Raw genomic sequence first — 20319 nt, 5'->3', positions numbered from 1 at the left:
ACGTGTATGAGTGAACCTTGCCTTACCTTTCTTTCCAGCATGTGGGTGTATGTGCACTCCACCATGCTATTGCTGCTGGCATGAGCACACCCACCACCCGCCTGTTGCTGTTGTCCATGTGCATTACTGGCACAAACATGTGCATGGACAACAGCAGGCCTGCCCCCACCCTGTGTTGCCACTTCTGCTGGTATGAACACATGCATGGAGGTCGCCAGCTCTGCGCCTGCCAGCACCCTGCCCCTGTGCCAACACAGCTGTGGGTGTGAATGTGTGTATGGACCCTAGCAGCCTGCCCCCTTCTCTGCCCCACCCCCTTCTCTGGGCCCACCAGCCCTGTGTCCCAGCTGACAAGCATGCACCCTGCTGTGCTGCTGCTGCTGCTGCTCGCCCATGAAAACAAGCATGGATCCTGCTGCCACCACATGATGCTTTATCTGGCACCACCCATCAGAGTGTTGTGACCAGCATTCTGGGAACACTTTGGCTCTTCTGACACAGCAGGTTTCCATCCTGAGGGGGGTCAAAGAACAAAGCTGGGGTCATGATATCAGTCTTCCAGAGTTAAAACATGCAGCCTAGGGGTGCTGAGCTGAGCGTTGGCCCCCACAAAATCTACCAGAAATGAAACGAGTCAACTCGCCTACCTTACGTCACAATCATACCCCCACGGACATCAAAGATAAAAGCAAAAACATACAGCTATCCAAAGGACAGCAACTTCAAAGATTGAAGAAACATCAGCCCACACAGATGAGAAAGAACCATTGCAAGAACTCTGGCAACTCAGGAAGCCAGAGTGTCTTCTCACCTCCAAACGACCACACTAGTTCCCCCACAATGGTTCTTAACCAGGCTGAAATGACTAAAATGACAGAAATATTATTCAGAATATGGATAAGAACAAAAATCATCAACATTCAGAAGAATGTCAAAACCCAATCCAAGAAATCTAAGGACTACAATAAAAATGACACAGAAGATGGAAAATGAAATGGCCATTTAAGAAAGAACCAAACTGAGCTGATGTAGCTGAAAAACTCACTTCAAGAATTTCAGAATACAATCACAAGTATTAACAATAGAATCAACCAAGCATGAGGAAAGAATCTGAGCTTAAAGACCAGCTCTACAAAAGAACTCAGTCAGACAAAAATAAGGAAAAAACAAGAAGAATGAAAAAAAATCTCCAAGAAATATGGGATTAAAGAGACCAAATCTACGATGCATCGGCCTCCCTGAAAGACATGGAGAGAAAGCAAACGCCTTGAAAAACATATTTTATGATAAAGTCTGTGAAAATTCCCTCAACCTCTCTAGAGAGGCCAACATTCAAATTCAGGAAGTGCAGAGAACCCTTGTGAAACACTACACAAGAAGACCATCCCCAAGACATGTAGTCATCAGATTCTCCAAGGTCAAAATGAAAGAAAAAACATTAAAGGCAGCTGGGGGAAGGGGCATGTTACCTGCAAAGGGAACTTCATCAAACTAACAGTGGACCTTTTAGCAGAAACCCTACAGAAAAGAATGAGTGCCTTTAGTCAGCATTCTTGAAGAAAATAATTTTCAACTAAGAATTTGATATCCAGCCAAATGAAGGGAAAGAGAAATAAGATCCTTTTCAGACAAGCAAATGCTAAGAGATTTTGATACCACCAGACCTGCCTTACAAGAGGTCCTCAAGGTAGTTGTAAACATGAAAGACTATTACTGACCACTACAAAAACACACTAAGTACATAGACCAGTGACACTATAAAGCAACCACACAAATAAATATACATAGTAACTGCTGACAACATGATGACAGCAACAAATCTGGACACAGCAACACAAATCTTGAATATAATCAGGCTAAATAGCCCAATTAAAAGGCACAGAGTGACAAGTGGATTTAGAGAAGCAAGACCCAATGGTTTGCTGTCTTCAGGACACCCATCTCACATGCAGTGACACCTAGAGACTCAAGGGATGTAGAATGAGAAAAATCTACCAAGCAAACAGAAAAGAGAAAAAAAGCAGGGGTTACTATTCCAACTTCAGACGAAACAGACTTTAAACCAACAAAAATCAAAATTGAGAAAGAAGGGCATTACATAATGATAAAGGGCTCAATTCAACACGAAGAACTAACTGTCCTAAATATGTATGCACCCAACACAGGAACACCCAGATTTATACAGCAAGTTCTTAGAGACCTATGAAGAGACTTAGATAACCAAACAGTAATAGTGGGAGACTTTAGTACCCCACTAACAGTATTTGATCATCAAGGCAGAAAACTAACAAAGATATTCAGGACCTGAACTTGACACTTGACCAAATAGCCATGTACAGAACACTTCACCCCAAAACAACAGAATATACGCTCTTCTCATCTGTGCATGGCATATACTCCAAAATCGACCACACAACCAGACATAAAACAATCATCAGCAAATGAAAATAAAGAAAACTAAAATCATACCAACCATGCTCTTGGACCACAGCACAATAAAAATAGAAATCAATACTAAGAAAATAACTCAAAACCATACAATTACATGGAAATTAGACAACTTGCTCCTGAGTGACTTTTTGGGAAATGATTGAGGCAGAAATAAAGAAATTATTTGAAACTAATGAGAACAAAGATACAATATATCAAAATCTCTGCGACAAAGCTAAGGCAGTGTTATGAAGGAAGTTTATAGCACTAAACACCCACATCAAAAAGTTAGAAAGATCTCAGATTAACAATATAACATCACAACTAGAGGAACTAGAAAACCAAGAGCAAATCAACCCCAAAGTTAGCAGAAGACAAGAGATAACCAAAATCAGAGCTGAACTAAAGGAAATTGAGATGTGAAAAATTGTACAAAATATTAATGAATTCAGGAGTTGTTTTTTTGAAAAAATTAAGACAGACTGCTGGCTAGAGTTATAAAAAATAGAGAAGATACAAATAAATACAATCAGAAATGACAAAGGGGGCATTACCACTGACCCTAGAGGAATACAAAAACCCTGAGACTATTATGAGCACCTCTATGCACGTAAAGCTAGAAAACATAGAAGAAATGGATAAATTCCTGGGCGCATACACCCTCCCAAGACTGAACCAGGAAGAAATTGAATCCCTGAACAGATCAGTAATGAGTTCAAAAATTGAATCAGTAATAAAAAGCCTGCCAACCAAAAGAAAGCCACAGACCAGAAGGACTCACAGCCAAATTCTACCAGCTGTATAAAGAAGAGCTGGTACTATTCCTAGGGAAACTATTCCAAAAAATTGAGGTGGAGGGACTCCTCTCTAAGTCATTCTGTGAGGCCAGCATCATCCTGATACCAAAACCTGGCAGAGACACAATTAAAAAGAAAACTTCAGGCCAATATCCTTGATGAACATAGATGCCAAAATCCTCAACAAAATACTAGCAAACTGAATATAGCAGCACATCAAAAAGCTAATCCACCATGATCAAGTAGGTTTTATCTCCAGGATGCAAGGTTGGTTCAACATATGCAAATCGATAAATGTGACTCATAACATAAAGAAAACTAAAAACAAAAACCACATGATTATCAATAGATGCAGAAAAAGCTTTTGATAAAATTCAACATCACTTCATGATAAAAACCTTCAAGAAACTAGGCATTGAAGGAACATACTTCAAAATAATAACAGCCATCTATTTCAAAACTAATATTATACTGAATGGGCAAAAACTGGAAGCATTCCCCTTGAAAACTGGAACAAGACAAGGATGCCCTCTCTCACCACTCCAACATAGTACTGGAAGTCCTGGCTAGAGCAATCAGACAAGACAAAGAAATAAAGGCATCCAAATAGGAAGTCAAACTATCCCTGTTTGCAGGCAAGATGATTATATGCCTAAAACCCCCCATAGTCTCTGCTCAAAAGCTCTTTGATCTGATAAACAACTTCACCAAAGTTTCAGGATACAAAATTAATGTACAAAAATTAGTAGCATTTCTGTACACCAACAACATCCATGCTGACAGCCAAATCAAGAACACATTCACATTCACAATTGCCACAAAAAGAATAAAATACCTAGGGGAACAACGCACACTGGAGCCTGTCGAGGGGTGTGTGTGTGGAAAGAGAGAGCATCAGGATAAATAGCTAAGGCATGTGGGGCTTAATACCTAAGTGATAGGTTGATAGGTGCAGCAAACCACCATGACACACATTTACCTGTGTAACAAACCTGTACGTCATGCACGTGTATCCCAGAACTTAAGAGAAAAAGAATAAAATACCTACAAATAGGAATACAGCTGACCAGGGAGGTGAAAGACTTCTATGAGATCTATTTTATAATTCTGTGAGAATTACAAAACACTGCTCAGTGAAATTCAAGATGACACAAATGGAAAAACATTCATGCTGATGGATAGGAAAAATCAATATTGTTAAAATAGCCAGACTGCCTAAAGTAATTTATAGATTCAGTGTTATTCCTATCAAACTACCAATGACATTCTCCACAGAATTAGATAAAAACTATTTAAAAATTCATATGGAACAAAAAAAGAGCCCAAATAGTCAAGGCAATGCTAAGCAAAAAGAACAAAACTGGAGGCATCACATTTCCTGACTTCAAACTATATTACAAGGCTACAGTAGCCAAAACAGCATGGTACTTGCATAAAAACAGACACATAGACCAATGGAACAGAATAGAGTGCCCAGAAATAATGCCACACACACCTACAACCATCTGATCTTCAACAAAGAGACAAAAACATGCAATGGGGAAAGGACTTCCTATTCAATAAATGATGCAGGGATAACTGGCTAGCCATATGCAGATGATTGGAGCTGGACCAATTCCTTACACACATATAAAAATCAACTCAAGATGTATTAAAGACTGAAATGTAAAACCTAAAACTATAAAAACCCTGGAAGATAGCCTAATAAATACCATTCTGAACATAGGACTGGCAAAGATTTCATGATGAAGACACCAAAAATAATTGCATCAAAACCAAAAATTGACAAATGGGACTTACTTAAACTAAAGAGCTTCTGCACAGCAAAAGAAACTATCAACCAAGTAAACAGACACCTATCAAATGGGAGAAAACATTTGCAAACTGTGCATTTCATAAAGGTCTAACATCCAGCATCTGTAAGGAACTTAAATTCACAAGCAAAAAAAACCCCATTAAAAAGTAGGCAAAGGACATGAACAATTTTCAAAAGAAGACGTACATGCTGCCAACAAGCATATGATAAAATGCTCAACATAACTAATCATTAGAGAAGTGCAAATCAAAACCACAGTGAGATACCATCTTATACCAATCAGAATGGCTATTATTAAAAATTCAAAAAAATGACACAGGCTCACAAGGTTGTGGAGAAAAGGGAACACTTATACACTGCTGGTGTGAATGTAAATTAGTTCAGCCATTGTGGAAAGCAGTTTGGCAATTTCTCAGAGAACTGCAAAGAGAATTACCATTTGACCCAGCAATCCCATTATTGGGTATGTTCCCAAAGGACTATAAGTTATTCTACCATGAAGACACATGCATGTATCTGTTCACTACAGCGCTATTCACAATAGCAAAGACATAGAGTCAACTTAAATGCCCATCAGTGGTAGACTGGATAAAATATGGTACTTGTACACCATGCAATATTATGCAGCCATGTCCTTTACACCAACATAGATGGAGCTAGAGGCCATTATCTTAAGTGAACTAATGAACAGAAAACAAAATACCGTATGTTCTCACTTATAAGTGAAAGCTAAACATAGAGTACATATGAACACAAAGAAGGGAACAACAGATACCACCAGGTCCTACTTGAGGGTGGAGGGTTGGAGGAAGGTGAAGATACAAAAACTACCTATCGGGTACTATGCTTATTACTTGGGTGATGAAATAATCTCTACAAACCCCTGCAACATGCGGTTTACCTATATAACAAACCTCCACATGCACTCCTGAACCAAAATAAAAGTTTAAAAAAATGCCACAGTCACATTCAGCAACTACCATCCTGATCAGTCATCAGCCATCAACATTGAGGCAAGACCTTCCACCAGCAAAAAGATAATGCTTTGCGGAAGGCTCAGATGGTCATTAGCATTTTTTAGCAATAAAGTATTTTTGAATTAAAATATGTACATTATTTTTTAGACATAATGCTATTGCACATTTAAAAGAGTATCGTATAAACATAACTTTTATATGCATTGGGAAACCAGAAAATTTATGTGACTTGCTTTTTTGTGATATTTGCTTTATTCCTGTGGTCTAGAACTGAATCTGCAGTACGTCTGAGATATGCTTGTGTTTAAGTTTCCCTCTAGTACCCTGGAGAAATGCTTTTATGTAGATCCTGCATCTTTCTCCATTTATTAATACTTATTTTTGTGTTGCCTTTGTGAACAAATTCTTATTATGTTTCCATATTTTGTTAGATGTGCTCTATATCCTATAGACTTTCTGTAATATAGTTTCTATTAAAATACCAATTAAAAACTATTCAGTGCTGGCCGGGCATGGTGGCTCACGCCTATAATCCCAGTACTTTGGGAGGCCGAGGTGGGCAGATCATGAGGTCAGGAGATCGAGACCATTCTGGCTAACACGGTGAAACCCCATCTCTACTAAAAATACAAAAAATTAGCCAGGCGTGGTGGCAAGGTGCCTGTAGTCCCAGCTACTTGGGGGGCTGAGGCAGGGGAATGGCGTGAACCCAGGAGGCAGAGCTTGCAGTGAGTTGAGATCGCACCATTGCACTCCAGCCTGGGCGACAGAGCGAGACTCCGTCTAAAAACAAAACGAAACAAAACACTATTCAGTGCTTACTCTGTAAGACACAATAGAAAATGTCAAGGGTATGAAAAACAAGTTATGGGCCTCAGAGGTAGGAGATTGTTTAGCTCTTTAGCAGCAGAACCTGAGAAGTGCAGGTGATCTCCTTATGAAATTCTTCTTTAATGTTTTTGAGTTTTTTTCAGTTATTTTTGTATATATCATGTTACCGTCTTTTTATTGTTGTAATTCCAAAAATAGGTGACTTTTCGTTCCATCTTGATATTATCAAGTTTCTTGATATTAATTTTTTTTCTGTGTCTAGTTCAGATTATACTCCCCAAGAATTTATAATAGGTAAAGCATTAGAAACAGTATACTCCTTTCTGAGTGGTAATTACCTAGAAAAGTCAGAGTAGATAATTCATTATAGCATATTTATTAGTACTTGTTAGTACATGTTTTCTTGGTTTGTACATCTGATGACTTATTATGAAAGTGTTACAAATTAGTGTTTCTCATTTGATGAAATCTAATCAATTTTAAATTTCCTGGTTGTTTTTTCCTGTTTTAAAACTTTTTCTATCCCAGGTTATAAAGATATTCTTCTTTGTTTTTCCTACCATTGTTATGGTTTCAGCTTTTGCATTTCGGTTTGTTATCTGTGTTTTGTGTAAATTAGAAGATAAGTTGATGTTCTTTCCCAGTGTGGATGTCCAGTTGTTTTTGTACCATTTGTGAAAAGACTTTCTTTGCTCATCAAATCATTTTGATGACTTTGTCAAAAATCGATTGCTTGTAAAAGTGTAGGTCTATTTCTGAACGAATCTATTCCATTTTATTGATCTGTGTGTCTTTTTTTTGTTGTTTTGAGACGGAGTCTCACTCTGTTGCCCAGACTGGAGTGCAGTGGTGCGATCTCAGCTCACTGCAACTTCTGCCTCCTGGGTTCAAGCGATTCTCCCACCTCAGCCTCCTGAGTAGCTGGGATTACAGATGCCTGCCACCACACCTGGCTAATTTTTGTATTTTTAGTAGGATGGTGTTTCACCATGTTGGCCAGGCTGGTCTCGGACTCCTGCCCTCAGGTGATCCACCTACCTTGGCCTCCCAAAGTGCTGGGATTACAGGTGTGAGCCACCGCACCCAGCCAATCTGTGTGTCTTTATAAATAATCCCACACTGTCTTGATTTCTGTAGCTTTATAGTAAGTCTTGAAGTCAACTTTTTTTTTTTCCTTTCCAAGATTGTTTTGGCTACTTTAGGTCCATAGCATTTTCATATGGAGTTTAGAATCATCTTGCCAATATTATTATTTATATAAGTATTAATTATTTATAAACCATTTTCTGAAGTACCTATTGGGATTATGCTTGTGATTGTGTGAAACTATAATAGATAAGTTTGGGTAATTGGACAGCTTCACTATATTGGGTCTTCCAGTCTACAAACATGGCACATCTCCACATTCTGCTTGACAATGCACTTGGCAGTCTTCAGATAGAATATTATTATTGAGATAAAGCATAGAGGGTACTTAACACACTTAGCTTGGCATACATAATCAACTACTGTATAATGTTAATATTATCAGTTCCATTCATCCTCACAAGGCCTTATCAAGTGCTGTTTGTATCTGTATTTTACTGAGTTCAGAACTTGACCATGGTTATACAGTTAATAAATGGCTGAGCAGGGTTTGGAATGAGGTATTTATGAGTCTAAAGGCCATGCTTACAGGTACAGTGTCACTGGAAGCCAAGGATGATGAGCCTCAAATTGTATTTTGCTGAATTTTGCAGATGGTCTTGTGTATTGGTAAGTTAAGATTAGAGTCTCCAAGAACAGAATTTATTCTGAATGACTTAAGGAGCACGGGAATTTAATGAAGGCTATACTTGCTCATAGTCTCTCTAGGAGAGCCACACTCTGTGTTTATAGATGCAAAGCCATGCACTGTGGCTTCTCTTGTGAAACTGTCAGCAGTATAGTAACCATTAGCAGCCTCAGAACCTCTGCTTCTGCCAGCCTGAGGTGCAGGCCCCTGCCACTGCCTCTGCCAGCAGATGGCTCTTCCCGTTCTCTTCCTCTTCTCATGCTCATTTCCGACTCCAGGTTTACAGGAACACATGTGTCTCACTGAAGGAGCCTGCATCACCAGTGACCGGCTTATAAGGAGGGCTGGGAGCAGAGGCTGTGGGACTCATAGGCTGAGCCATTACTTCAAGTATTGGGAAGCCATAGTGATTCCCCAGTGTATCCTGCTTGCTAATTTATAAATAGGCTTTTCTCTTGGGAGTAGTATGAAAACAAACATGAGAATCTGAATCTGCATTATAAATTATTGGCTAGTAGATAATTAATTAGTGATATGTTTTGCATATTTCTTACTCTATTGTAACATAGACTCTGGACACAGAACAGGGTTTGGATCATGTTTCTGCCGTTGACCAGGGATCTGACCTTGGGCGAGTTACTGTTAACCTCTCTGCGTCAGTTTTATCACCTATGAATTCAGAAAATTATATTACCCAGTTAATATTATTATTAAGGTGTTAAAGTATTCTTCTAAGCTGTTAAGTGTCTAACTCAGTGGTTGGTATACAATAAGTACTCAAAAATACACCTATTTTATATACACACACTTTCACACATCTGTTCCATGTGCAGACTGTTTAAATGTAGGAAGAGCTTAACCTTTCTCTGTCTTATAAGTGGTTACAGAGGGTTGGCGGAAAGAGCTCTGACCTTTTGAGACACCACAGTGTTATAATTGTTCTGAAGTGGGAGAATACCTGGTAATAACAAAATAACAGTCTCTGCTTCCTACAGGGATTTGAGGTTTATTAGCTCAGACAGTTGCCATTGAGACGTTATTGGCTGCTGTACTTTGGAGTGCATTTTCTGCCGTGTCCTGGGGACAAGCTGTATGGAAGATGAGCTCCTGGTTTTCTGTAGGCGCCGTCGGCTGCCTGCCTTTGCCGCACCAGTCAGAGGCCTCCCTTGGTTTTGCACGTGACTGCAGTAGTGCAGGGCAGAGCAGAATCACATCTGGTCCATTCAGAATGTCATTACTGTGCCTCCACTGAGGCCTCGCTTTTCATACACTTCCTCCCTGCTTCCGTCGAGCCCTGCTGAGGTGACAAGGTGATGAGGTGACAGCAGAGCTGTTGCCTGGGAAGGGTCCGTGTCATTTGGCATTTCTTCCTATGCCTGGGGAGAGTGGAAGGGAAGCTACACAGCTCTTGCTAATTACTCAGCATTAGAGAGGAAAATGTGGGCTGCCTCTGTCCTTGGAACAGAAGTAAGACGTGGAGAAACCAGCAGTGTGGCATCTGGGCAAGGAGCTCCCGTTTGTGGGGCTGGAAACCCTGCCTCTGTGTCCTCTTTCACTTAAAGCATATTACTGGGTCACAAAAGAGGCCCCAGGCAAAGTGTGGGCTTTAACCTTCTGGTGACACTTAAGTTGGAGAACACTGTATAACATTTCTAGAGCAGAGCTTTGGCTCCCAAGGCAGCTTGGCTTTGGTTTTATTTTGTCTCATGAAATAACCAGGCCAGGGCTGGAGAACATTTGCTCTTTTCCATGATTTTTCTGTTTGCTTTGCCCTGTGACTTGCATCTTCCCTTTGTTCAGACTTCCATCTCTGGAGAATTCTCGGGCATGAGTTGTGTTGCTGTGCCTGATGGTCGCTTCTCAGGGTGTGTTCAGACAGAACCAGGAAGCTTGTGTCTGTGTGAAACCGAGTGGTGCCGCGGCTCTCCGTGCCACAGGAGGCCTATGGCAGCAGGGCTAGTGTGCTGTGTGGGTGCGAGGGCTCCTCCGTGTGGCCAGGCTGCCAGTAGCTGGCTTGGAGCTGGCAGCAGAGGGCCAGGGTTTGGCCTCCAGCTAGGTGGGCATGTGCACGGACTCTCACTCAGTTACAAGCGTGTGCAGAGGTGTTGGTTTATTTCATATGAGTTTCTTCCACTCCTCTTCATGTTCGCCTGCTCTCCAGCCCCTTGTTTCTTTGCCATTTCTGCACCTGCTTTCTTCAGCTGTGTAATTCTAGATATCGGTTTCCAGCACTGTTGGCTTACCCACATCAGAAGAACCCTTTCCTCCTTCAGCGACCACCTTTCCATCAGTGACAGGTGGCTATCCAGGCTCGCCTCAGCCGGCTTCCCCTGACTCACCTTTGACATCACCTTTCTGGGCACTTGTTAATGTTTCTGCCTCTGGGACACAGATGCATCACTCTGGCCTCAAGCCAGAGGCTGGGATTGCTGTGCCCATGTTGCCCTCGTCGCTGAGGCCAGGGCTTACCAGGGTGAGGTATCCTTATAAAGTCGCGGACTGAACATGCTTGGTTTGTCATCTTGCATTGGAAGACAGTGATTGAAACAATCTTATATCTTTTCAGGAAATATTGAAAATGGGCATGTGAAGCTCATTGTTATACATTTAAAAAATAACAGAGAACACCTACCTCTTATTGGAAAAGTTGGCCTCTCGTGGAAAACTGATATTTTTGATGGCTGTATAAAGGTAAAAAACAGAACCGTTTTCTTTTCTTCAAGTAACTTGATTTCTATATAATAAAAAGTCTGTTTATATATATAAATTATATTGTCATATATGTATGATGTTTCTTTTATAGTTCTGGATTTATTGTTCTGGTTTCTGAAGGTTGGTGCACATTCTGTTAGCCATTGACAGCCAGTGGATTCACTCATGAGATGCTTATTGAGTACCTTTCATTTGTCACTGAGTATGGTGGAATTGGAGGGGCAGGTAGTCTGCAGCAGCGTTTCAGAACACTGTTGATCACAGCCCCCTACTCTCTCAAAGCCCCTCTGTTTTGTGGAAAGAGAGTGGAACTGAAGGTTGGACCAGGCAGGCAGCATCTACTCAAAACATCTTGATCATCCATGTACCAATTTAAAACTTATTGCAGTTATAAATTCTTAGTCCAGGATATAGGGATTTCCTTGAACTGTTATATAAAAGATTAGCCACATGGGTGGGAGAGTTGACTTAGTGGTTGGGAAGTGGCAGGGAAGGAGGGAGGAGGAGGAAGAGGAGAAAGATGTTCTCACAGTTTTGCTTTCTTCTGTCCTTGTGCCCATGGCTGCTCCTGGTTCTTGTCACTCTCCATCTTTATTTTATGGGATGAACAAGATTTTCATTGTCCCAGGGACCAGTGGGATCAATCTCCTGTGACTGCGGGGGCCTCCTGTAACATGGCTTTATACGGCGCTATGCATGCGCACCTTGTTAGAACTATTAATGATGACGACTGGGACCAAGAGTGGTGTTATCATGAAGCACTGTCCCTTGAGCCACTTGATATTTGATACAATGAGATATTTTACAAATCCTATTTATTCATAGCAGATGTTTAAGTTTTGGTAAAAATTATGTTTATCACACACCATGTTGTTTCATGCCTTTAAGAGCACAGACCTACCTTCTTTCTTTTTCTTCAGATTTCAATAAAGCCTATAATAAAAGTAGGTACTAAGATAAAATATTCACGTCAAAATAGACCTTGAGGATCAAGAAAGGCAGAATGTGAATGTGACTGTCTTTTAAAGGGTCAGCATAATTTTTAAAAATAATTTGTTCTGTGTTTTCTGGTAGTCCAGAGAAAGATGAGAGCAGTCATTTAGTTCTCATTGGGAGAAAAAAGGGAAATGTAGTAATTATACAAAGAAAGCTTTATCCCAGTTCTGATCATTAAAAACAAAATTTCCGATGGGACTTTATGTAGGGCAGACTAAGCTGCATAATGGACCCACCCTAAATAGCATCTTAGCGGCAGATGCACTCACAGATTTCTCATAGAAGTTCTCAGAGAAGCTGAAGATACGGCTTCAAAATTGGACCTTTACATGAGCTCCAAGCAGTGATTCTGTAGGTTGCTAAACCAATGTGACTCAGGTGCACAGGTGTTTAGAAAAACAGCTTGATCTGAAAGCAGGATTTTGAGTTTTTAAAGTAGAGAATGGATTGCATGTCCCTGGACAGTTTTCCCCATAAATTCCTTCTCTCAGATGGGCTTTGGGAAAAGATAGCAGATAGCTCAAAAGCTTGTACCTTCTCCCTTGGGCCTGGAGGGTAGATGTGGTTTATTTTCTGTTTGCCTTTTATGCTCTTGGATTCAGTATTAAGACTAAGCCGTCCTCAGAATTCCCAAAAGAATAAAAAGTCAGATCAGTGATGTCATATGCCTTGTATTTGCTGTGCAGCTCAGGTATTTCTCTCCAGGAATCTGATCACCCTAAGAATAGTGAAATGATAACATTTATTTTAAGAAATTGCTTGGAAGGAGTTAAAAACTTTTTTTTTAAGCATGGACATAAGCTTAGAAAGTTTCTTAGGTACATATGACTTTTAAAAAAATGTAAAATAAAAACCCTGCTCCTTCTGGAAATTGTAGACACAACCTCTGGTGAGGAGCTTCTACTAAATAGTTTACGATGCCTGTCAGAGCATAGGCTGCTGAGAAAGTACGTCACCCAAATACGATGCTGGTGGAAGGACAAAGAAGTGAGAAAATATTAATGATAATGACGGAGGATGCTGCCTAGTTGCGTCGTGTTGGTTGAAGTGATGTGCAGTCATGAAAGGACGTCTGATGTCCTCGGGACCTGCTGTTCCCATGAGAATCTCCGTCTTCCTCCAACCTCAGAGTTGAGTGACCTCCAACACTTACTGGTGTGGAGGTAGTTCAGGTGGAAAGTATCTTTAGTTTGAGTTCCTGGAGCAAAAACTCAACAGATCATAAGTTTATGTGGTAAATTATTAAACTTTAAAATTCTTCAAAAATCACATTATAAGTAGGTCAGTTTTTTATTCCTTTTTTCAAAAAACTCAAAAGATACTGATAATTATTACAATAATATTATGAATGAGCTGTATTTTAATTGTGGTAAAATAAACATAAAATTTACCACCTTCACCACTTGACTTCTATATTTCAGTGGCTTACATACCTTCTCTTTGTTGTATAACCATCACTACTGTCTAGTCTCCAGAACTTTTCATTTAAAGATGCTTTCAGTGGCCACGTGTTAGTACTGAATCCATGCAGGACACTTGCTCTGTAAGTGGTTACCATGCTATTTTACAAAGTCATGTTGAAACAGCTAGGCTACCCTCTCAAGGTAACCTTGCTGCAGTCTTCAGCAATAAGTCAAGTAATCAAAGTGAAATACTCTCCTGCTCTGTCTCCTCCCAGTGCCTATCAGAATTTCAGACGGATGGATTTTCTTTTGGTGAGGCTTTTCCCGTATGTTTCTTTTATGTTTTTCTTTCACTCCTTGGCATTTTTGATGTTATTTTAATGTTACTTCTAAATCTATATGGAGATTGGCATCAATTTTTATTTAGACTAGATATTTCAGTGTAGTTCTGTGGTTCTGCTTTATGTAAGAACAGCTGAGTTCAGTAGAGCCTGCTGTGGGTACATCGTGGGTCAGCATGTTGTGGGTGGCCGTGGCCCATGAGAAAGGCACCCTGGCCACTTCACTTGACAAGCACTGCAGCTGCATGGGTGATTAAGGCTGCTGGTGCTGATACAACCGAAAATCGCAGGAAGAACAGGACAGTCCCACACGTGCGAGTGCTGCACTCTCCCCAGACACCGAGTTTTGAGCCTGGCGTAGTTCACTGGTCCATGGGAGCACAGGTGAGGGGAGACTTCCTCCTGCAAGGAGGGCGAGGTCTGCTGACTGCTCAGATGTGTGCCTCCTGGACGTTCAGGGTGAGAGGGACTGATTTAGGAGAGGGATGATTGAAAACAAGTTCTGTGAGGAGAAAGAGGAAAGGGCCAGTGGGAGGAAGGCTCATGGGAGGTTCTGACATGCATCCCCCCAAGAAGGTTGGGAGTGATTTATTCTGGAGAAGGAGCCCAGTGGAGAAAGAGATGCTTCGGACAGGATGGGAAATAAGGAGCGAGGTTCTAGAGGTGAGGGGCAGCTGGCCCGGGGAGGGGTGCGAGACCCACTGTGCCGCTGCGGCTGGTGCTGAGGCGGGCCTCTTCCTAGCTGGCTGTCCTGCCTGGGGTGGGCTAGCACCCGGGGACAGGAGGGACAGTGACTGGGGGGCATTGGAAAGGCTGCTGGGGCAGGTCAGGAGGGGCCTTGAAACCCTCAGGAAAGAATTTGGATTTTGGTGTATCTGTGGATGTTGTTAAAGAGTTTGATGTGCCTATCGTGTGCTAGGCCATGTTTTAGGTTAGGAGGGAATTGGAGAATGCTGGACTTTGAGAACTAGGAGGGCTTCAGAAGAGAGTCAGCTCCCAGCTCTTGATCTGGCAGCAGAGGAGGTGGGAGAGCAGAAAGACTGAGACACCCACCGACGGCTTAGGGCAGTGAGCAGCGTCCTCACCAAGGAGCCCTTGTGCCCCACCGGCCGCTCCTTCCTGACTTCTGCCAGGGTTTCTCCTCCTCAACCTTCTCGCAGGTGATGGGACCCAGGGCTCCACCTCCTTCCTCCCATAGGATCTAACCACCATCTCTATGCTGGTGGGTTTGGTGAGGTTGTAAGTAACACAGTCAAGTGACTGCTAGCCCAGTGGCTAAGGTCGTGCAGGGTGGTGGGGTGTGGAAGATGGGTGCACCATGCAGTCCCACCTGCTGTGTTATCTCAGAGGTGCTTAGGCCTCAGAGCCTTCTCTCTAAAACGGCCACAGTGGTAATGCCCATTCCAGGAGGGCTCCGGCTGCCTGCCAAAGACAGAGCCATCTGCTGGCCCTCAGTATTGGCTTCAACTCCCCCATTCTCAGCCTCAGTGAGGCTGCAGTGTAGGGTGTTTTTTCTTCTTCCCCACCTGCTCCCCACTCTGGTGTCCTCCTCGCAGCCCAGGCTCTGTATGTGGTGGTCCCTGTCATGCAGGAAGCAGTGGGTGCTGTGGAACAGGCTGTGTGGGGCTGGTCGCTGCTGTTCCAGGACCACTGCAGCCGATTGCCTGGGAAAGGCATCAGGGAGCAAGGTCAGGTGTCTGAGGGGTTCCTGGGTGGTCTCACTGTGTAGTGCTGTGGAACAGGCTGTGTGGGGCTGGTCACTGCTGTTCCAGGACCACTGCAGCCGATTGCCTGGGAAAGGCATCAGGGAGCAAGGTCAGGTGTCTGAGGGGTTCCTGGGTGGTCTCACTGTGTAGCTCATCTGATGTGAGGGGCCTTAGGCTCTGGCGTGCACTCTCCCATCAGGGATTAGAGTGTTTCATGCTGGCTGCTTCTTCACCCATCTCTTCTTTCCGGGTGTTTGCTGCCCCTGATGCATTAGGGCTCCTGCTGTCCTACCTTAGTGTTTAATAACAACCAGCACCTCTATCACTACTCTTACCACCTCCCTCTCATTTTATCACACTCATTCATTCATTCAGCACATAGTGGCGGAGCTTCAGTGACTGTGTGCATATGCAGGTGGCCAGGGGCACGATGCTGAGCCAAGCTGGCCTAAGTCCTGCCCTCTTGGTGCTTAGCGTCCATCTCTACCTGCACTGGCCGGGCCGAGTCAGTTTCAGCACTGCAGCTTTATCAAGTTCTGCATTCAACACACTGGTGTTTCTGCCCATTGGGTACATGGTCAGTTGAGATGAGAGTATCAGGGAAACTTCCTCAAGGGACTGGTATTCGAACTGAATGCTGAGATGGACAAAGAGAAGATGGGAAGAGGATCTCTCAGCAGGGGAGCTTGGGTGGCTCTTTGTCAGCTGGGGGCATGGTGTGTTCAAGGGTGAAGGGTCAGTGTGGCTGGAGCACAGATGGCAAGATGTGTGCAATGAGGTGGGATGGGAGGATGAGGCCAGGTCAGGCCTTAATGGTAGCCGGAAGGAATTTGGTTCTTTCTTGAGAGCCATGGAAAGTTGTCTCAGGGTGATAGGCTCAGACTCATGTTTTGTAAAGGTTTGTCTTCTGAATATGGCGAATGAGTGGGGAGATCAGTTAGATGGCTGCCTCCTTAAAGGAAGAGCAGTCACTTGGTTTCCTAGTCTGCTTGGCATGCTATCACATATCACCATCAGCTGGGTGGCTTTTAAGCAATAGAAACTTACTTCTTACAGTTCTGGAGGCTGGAAGCACCAAGGTCAAAGCACCAGCAGATGGGTGTCTGGTGAGGGCCCTCTTCCTAGTTCCTAGAGGCACCTTCTAGCAGTGTCCTCACCTGGTGAAAGGAGTGAGACAGCTCTGTGGGCCTCTTTTATAAGGACTTCAGTCCTATTCATGAGAGCTCTGCTCGCATGACCTAATCACCTCCTAGAGGCTGCACTGCCTAAACAGTCACATTGGTGATCAGATTTTAAGACACGGATTTTGGGACGCACAAACATTCAGACCATAGCACTTGGACTAGGGCAGTGGCAATGGAGATGGACAAAATTAAAGCGATTCGAAAGAGAGGTAAGAACTAACGGGATTGGGTGATGGTTGGCTCGTCAGGGCTAGGAGGGAGGCCCCTAGAAGGACACCCACATTTCAGGCATGCACAGCCAGATGACTGATGATGGTTCCACCAGTCCCTGGGACGAGGAGCACCAGGAGAGCTTTGCTGGGAGGGTCCTGAGTTTGGGCGTGGTCCTGCTGGACTTGAGGGACCGTTGAAAGATCCAGAAGTTGAGTACGCACTTGAATATTTAGATCTTGAACTTAGAAAAGAAGTTCGGCCTGGAGATAAACTTTTGGGAATCACAGGCATGTTGGTGATAACTTAGGATGTGAATGTAGATGAGTTTCATTTATGGGGAGAGATTACATAGCGTGAAAATAGGGCCTAGGACCAAGCTGTAGGAACCTCAGCAATGGGAGTGGGTAGAGAGCTGCAGGGCTTGTGGGTTCTGGATGCATTTGGAGAGGTAGAATTACTCTTCACTGTTTTCTTGAAAAACTAAACACTGCTGAGAAGCAGACTGACAGATGGTCACTGGATTTAGTGGCCTTATCAAGAGATGTTCGGTCAGATGATGGAAAAAGGATACCAGGCCAGAGTGGTTTGATGAGTGAATGGGTATTAATGGACAAATCCAGCAGAGACAGCTCTTTGTAGAGGCTGTCTGGGAAGCGAGGAAAGAGCAGGGGCCTGCGGGGCCCAGGGAGGCTGTTTCCCTCTCTCTGCCTCTCTAAGATGGGAGTTACTTGAATGTGTTAAAGACTAAAGCTGATGGGAGGACAGAAGTAGTCACTTGAGAGAGGGACATCGTGCCTTTGCGAGATGGGCTACGCTGCAGCAGGAGGTTACTGGGCCACACCCGGGAGGAGCAGATGAGAAACACATGTGAGGAGAGGTGGGCGCAGAGGAGCTGGGCTGTGGATCTGCAGTGGGAAGTTGAGGAAAACATCCTTCTCCCCTGTCTGTGAAGGCCGAGGTCCTCTGCAGAGATCACCCTCCTAGCAGGATGCAGAGGGCTGAGGGAGGGGATGAGGTGTTGTTCCATGAGGCGGAGAGGGAGCCACCCAGAGAGCCAGGGTGGGACCCTCAGGCCGCGCTGAGGATGGTGCAGCTGCATGGGCACCCAGCAGCTCTGCGTGCAGCCCTCCCGCTGTGCTTGGTGCTCAGGTCCAGACAGATAGAAAATAACTGCGCTCCTCCGGGGCTGGGGTTTTGCTGGACCTGGACCTAAGGTGTGTTGCAAGGGGAGTGAGGGAGGTATGTGCATTGGCAAGAGTGTTATTCCAGCAAAGGCCAGTGAAATCTAAAGTGGAAAGGAAGAGGCGGGAGAAGGAAGGGCTGGCTAGTGGGTGGGCTAGGTCCATGGGCAGTGCTCTTCAGGCCTTTTTACATATCCACTGCGGTATGGGCATATACAGACCACACATTCATGTGCAATGAAAGCAGCGTTCATGAAATGACGTTTATGCTTACTGTATGTAATGCATGCCGACTATGTTCTTTTTCATTTTATTTTGACAAACAGTTGTGTCCTGCTAAATTTACTTCAGGATACATTAATAGGTCATGGCTTGCAGGGTGAAAACACTGGGTGAATCTGAAGTACAGTTGTAGTGGAAGTCATCCAGTGAGTCAGCTGGAAGACGAAGGGTGGCAGTTAGAAGACAGGGTGCCTGAGGCATGGATAGTGAAAGTGGACCACTTCCGGGAAGTGCTGTGTCGGCCATGTGACCGTGGGAGTGAATAACTGAGGTCAAGTCGAGGAGGAGGTCATGGAGTTGACCAGCTCAGGAGTTGAGAGTCCAGGATACTGGAGGCTCCACCAGGGTCCCCACGGATGTTGGGATCACTTGGGATGACAGTGAGACTTGGAAGACTTGGGAGAGAGTGAGAGGGAGAGGCAGACAGCAGGGCTGGTGCCAGAGTTCTGGAAATGAGAGTGGGTGGACAGGAGGCTGGCACATGTCAGAGACGGGCATGGAGCATGGGTGCAGAGCTGAAGTTCAGAGCCTCAGAGAAGCAGGTTTCTCAGAAGAGGGGAGGGGTCGGCCTGGTGGTGGCAGTGAAGACCCAGGAACACAGGCACACTGCTTCTCAGGGTGATGCGGCGCCTCACGCTCGGAAGCGCTGACTGGTTGTTGGTGTGATTTGTGTCACATCTGTAGTCACTGTACTTTAACTTCCATGAGGAGAGGGACAATATTTGTGACACATTTCTCTGAGCTCCCAGTGCTAAGTCCTAAACTGAGCCCTGTGAGAGCTCCTGTGTATATTTGAGAATGAATATTAAGTGATGAGACACACAAAAGCCCAAGTATAATCTAGGTTATGAAGTAGGCCATGAAAAACCAATGATAGTATTCTGCATTTTGATGCCACACGCAGCATTTCTAGTGAGTTTTACAGAGTCACGATTTTCTGTGAAAATCAGGTCTGATTGGCCTTTTTATCCTTGTCAATCTGTGTTTATTTTGCAGAGTTGTTCCATGATGGACGTAACTCTTTTGGATGAACATGGGAAACCCTTTTGGTGTTTCAGTTCCCCGGTGTGCCTGAGATCGCCTGCCACACCCTCTGACAGCTCTAGCTTCTTGGGACAGACATACAACGTGGACTACGTTGATGCAGAAGGAAGAGTGCACGTGGAGCTGGTGTGGATCAGAGAGACCGAAGAATACCTTATTGTCAACCTGGTCCTTTACCTTAGTATCGCAAAAATCAACCATTGGTTTGGGACTGAATATTAGCAGTAGGTGGCAAATTATTGTTGTTATTTAGTTGTTTATTTTTGACTGGCTTTGCTCTTGGTGTTGAAAGTTAAAATAAAGCAAATCTGCAGAGTGCTGTGCAATGCCTTTCATCTCACATTAGAAATTATGATTTATGGGTCATTTTTAAGTTAATGTTTGAAGGATTCAGTTATATTTTAAAAACAAAAATAACAGTGAAACTTCATATAAAAAGAAGAAAAGGTATTTACTTCTCTTCCGCCCTTCGTTAAAAATCTAAGAACTTTTACTTAAGCAAATGATCATGTGATCACTCTGTGTGTGTGTGTGTGTATGTGTGTGTAGGGGTGTGTTCTTACAGATAACGGTTTTTCTTTTTCTTTATTGGTAAGAAGCTCAAATGAGAAAATGTACTTAAATATTAATAT

At 43.4% G+C, this 20319-nt stretch overlaps 1 protein-coding gene across 7 annotated transcripts in view; it reads left to right on the top strand.

The window, feature by feature from the left end:
• FBXO15 (F-box protein 15) overlaps positions 1-20027 on the top strand; it is a 74513-nt gene extending 54486 nt beyond the window's left edge. For all 7 annotated transcript variants that reach the window (XM_016933884.3, XM_016933886.3, XM_016933890.3 and 4 more), the window contains 2 exons: positions 11192-11316; positions 19640-20027. In XM_016933884.3, coding sequence (XP_016789373.2) covers positions 11192-11316; positions 19640-19909 — 395 coding nt within the window. In that variant the 3' untranslated portion in view covers positions 19910-20027. The remainder of the gene's footprint in view (positions 1-11191; positions 11317-19639) is intronic.
• The last annotated feature ends 292 nt before the right edge of the window (positions 20028-20319 follow it).

The sequence above is a fragment of the Pan troglodytes genome, chromosome 17 (genome assembly GCF_028858775.2).
Source record: "Pan troglodytes isolate AG18354 chromosome 17, NHGRI_mPanTro3-v2.0_pri, whole genome shotgun sequence".
Classification (NCBI taxonomy): Eukaryota; Metazoa; Chordata; class Mammalia; order Primates; family Hominidae; genus Pan; species Pan troglodytes.
Note: the sequence above shows the minus strand (reverse complement) of the source record. Positions and strands in the feature narration are given on the sequence as shown.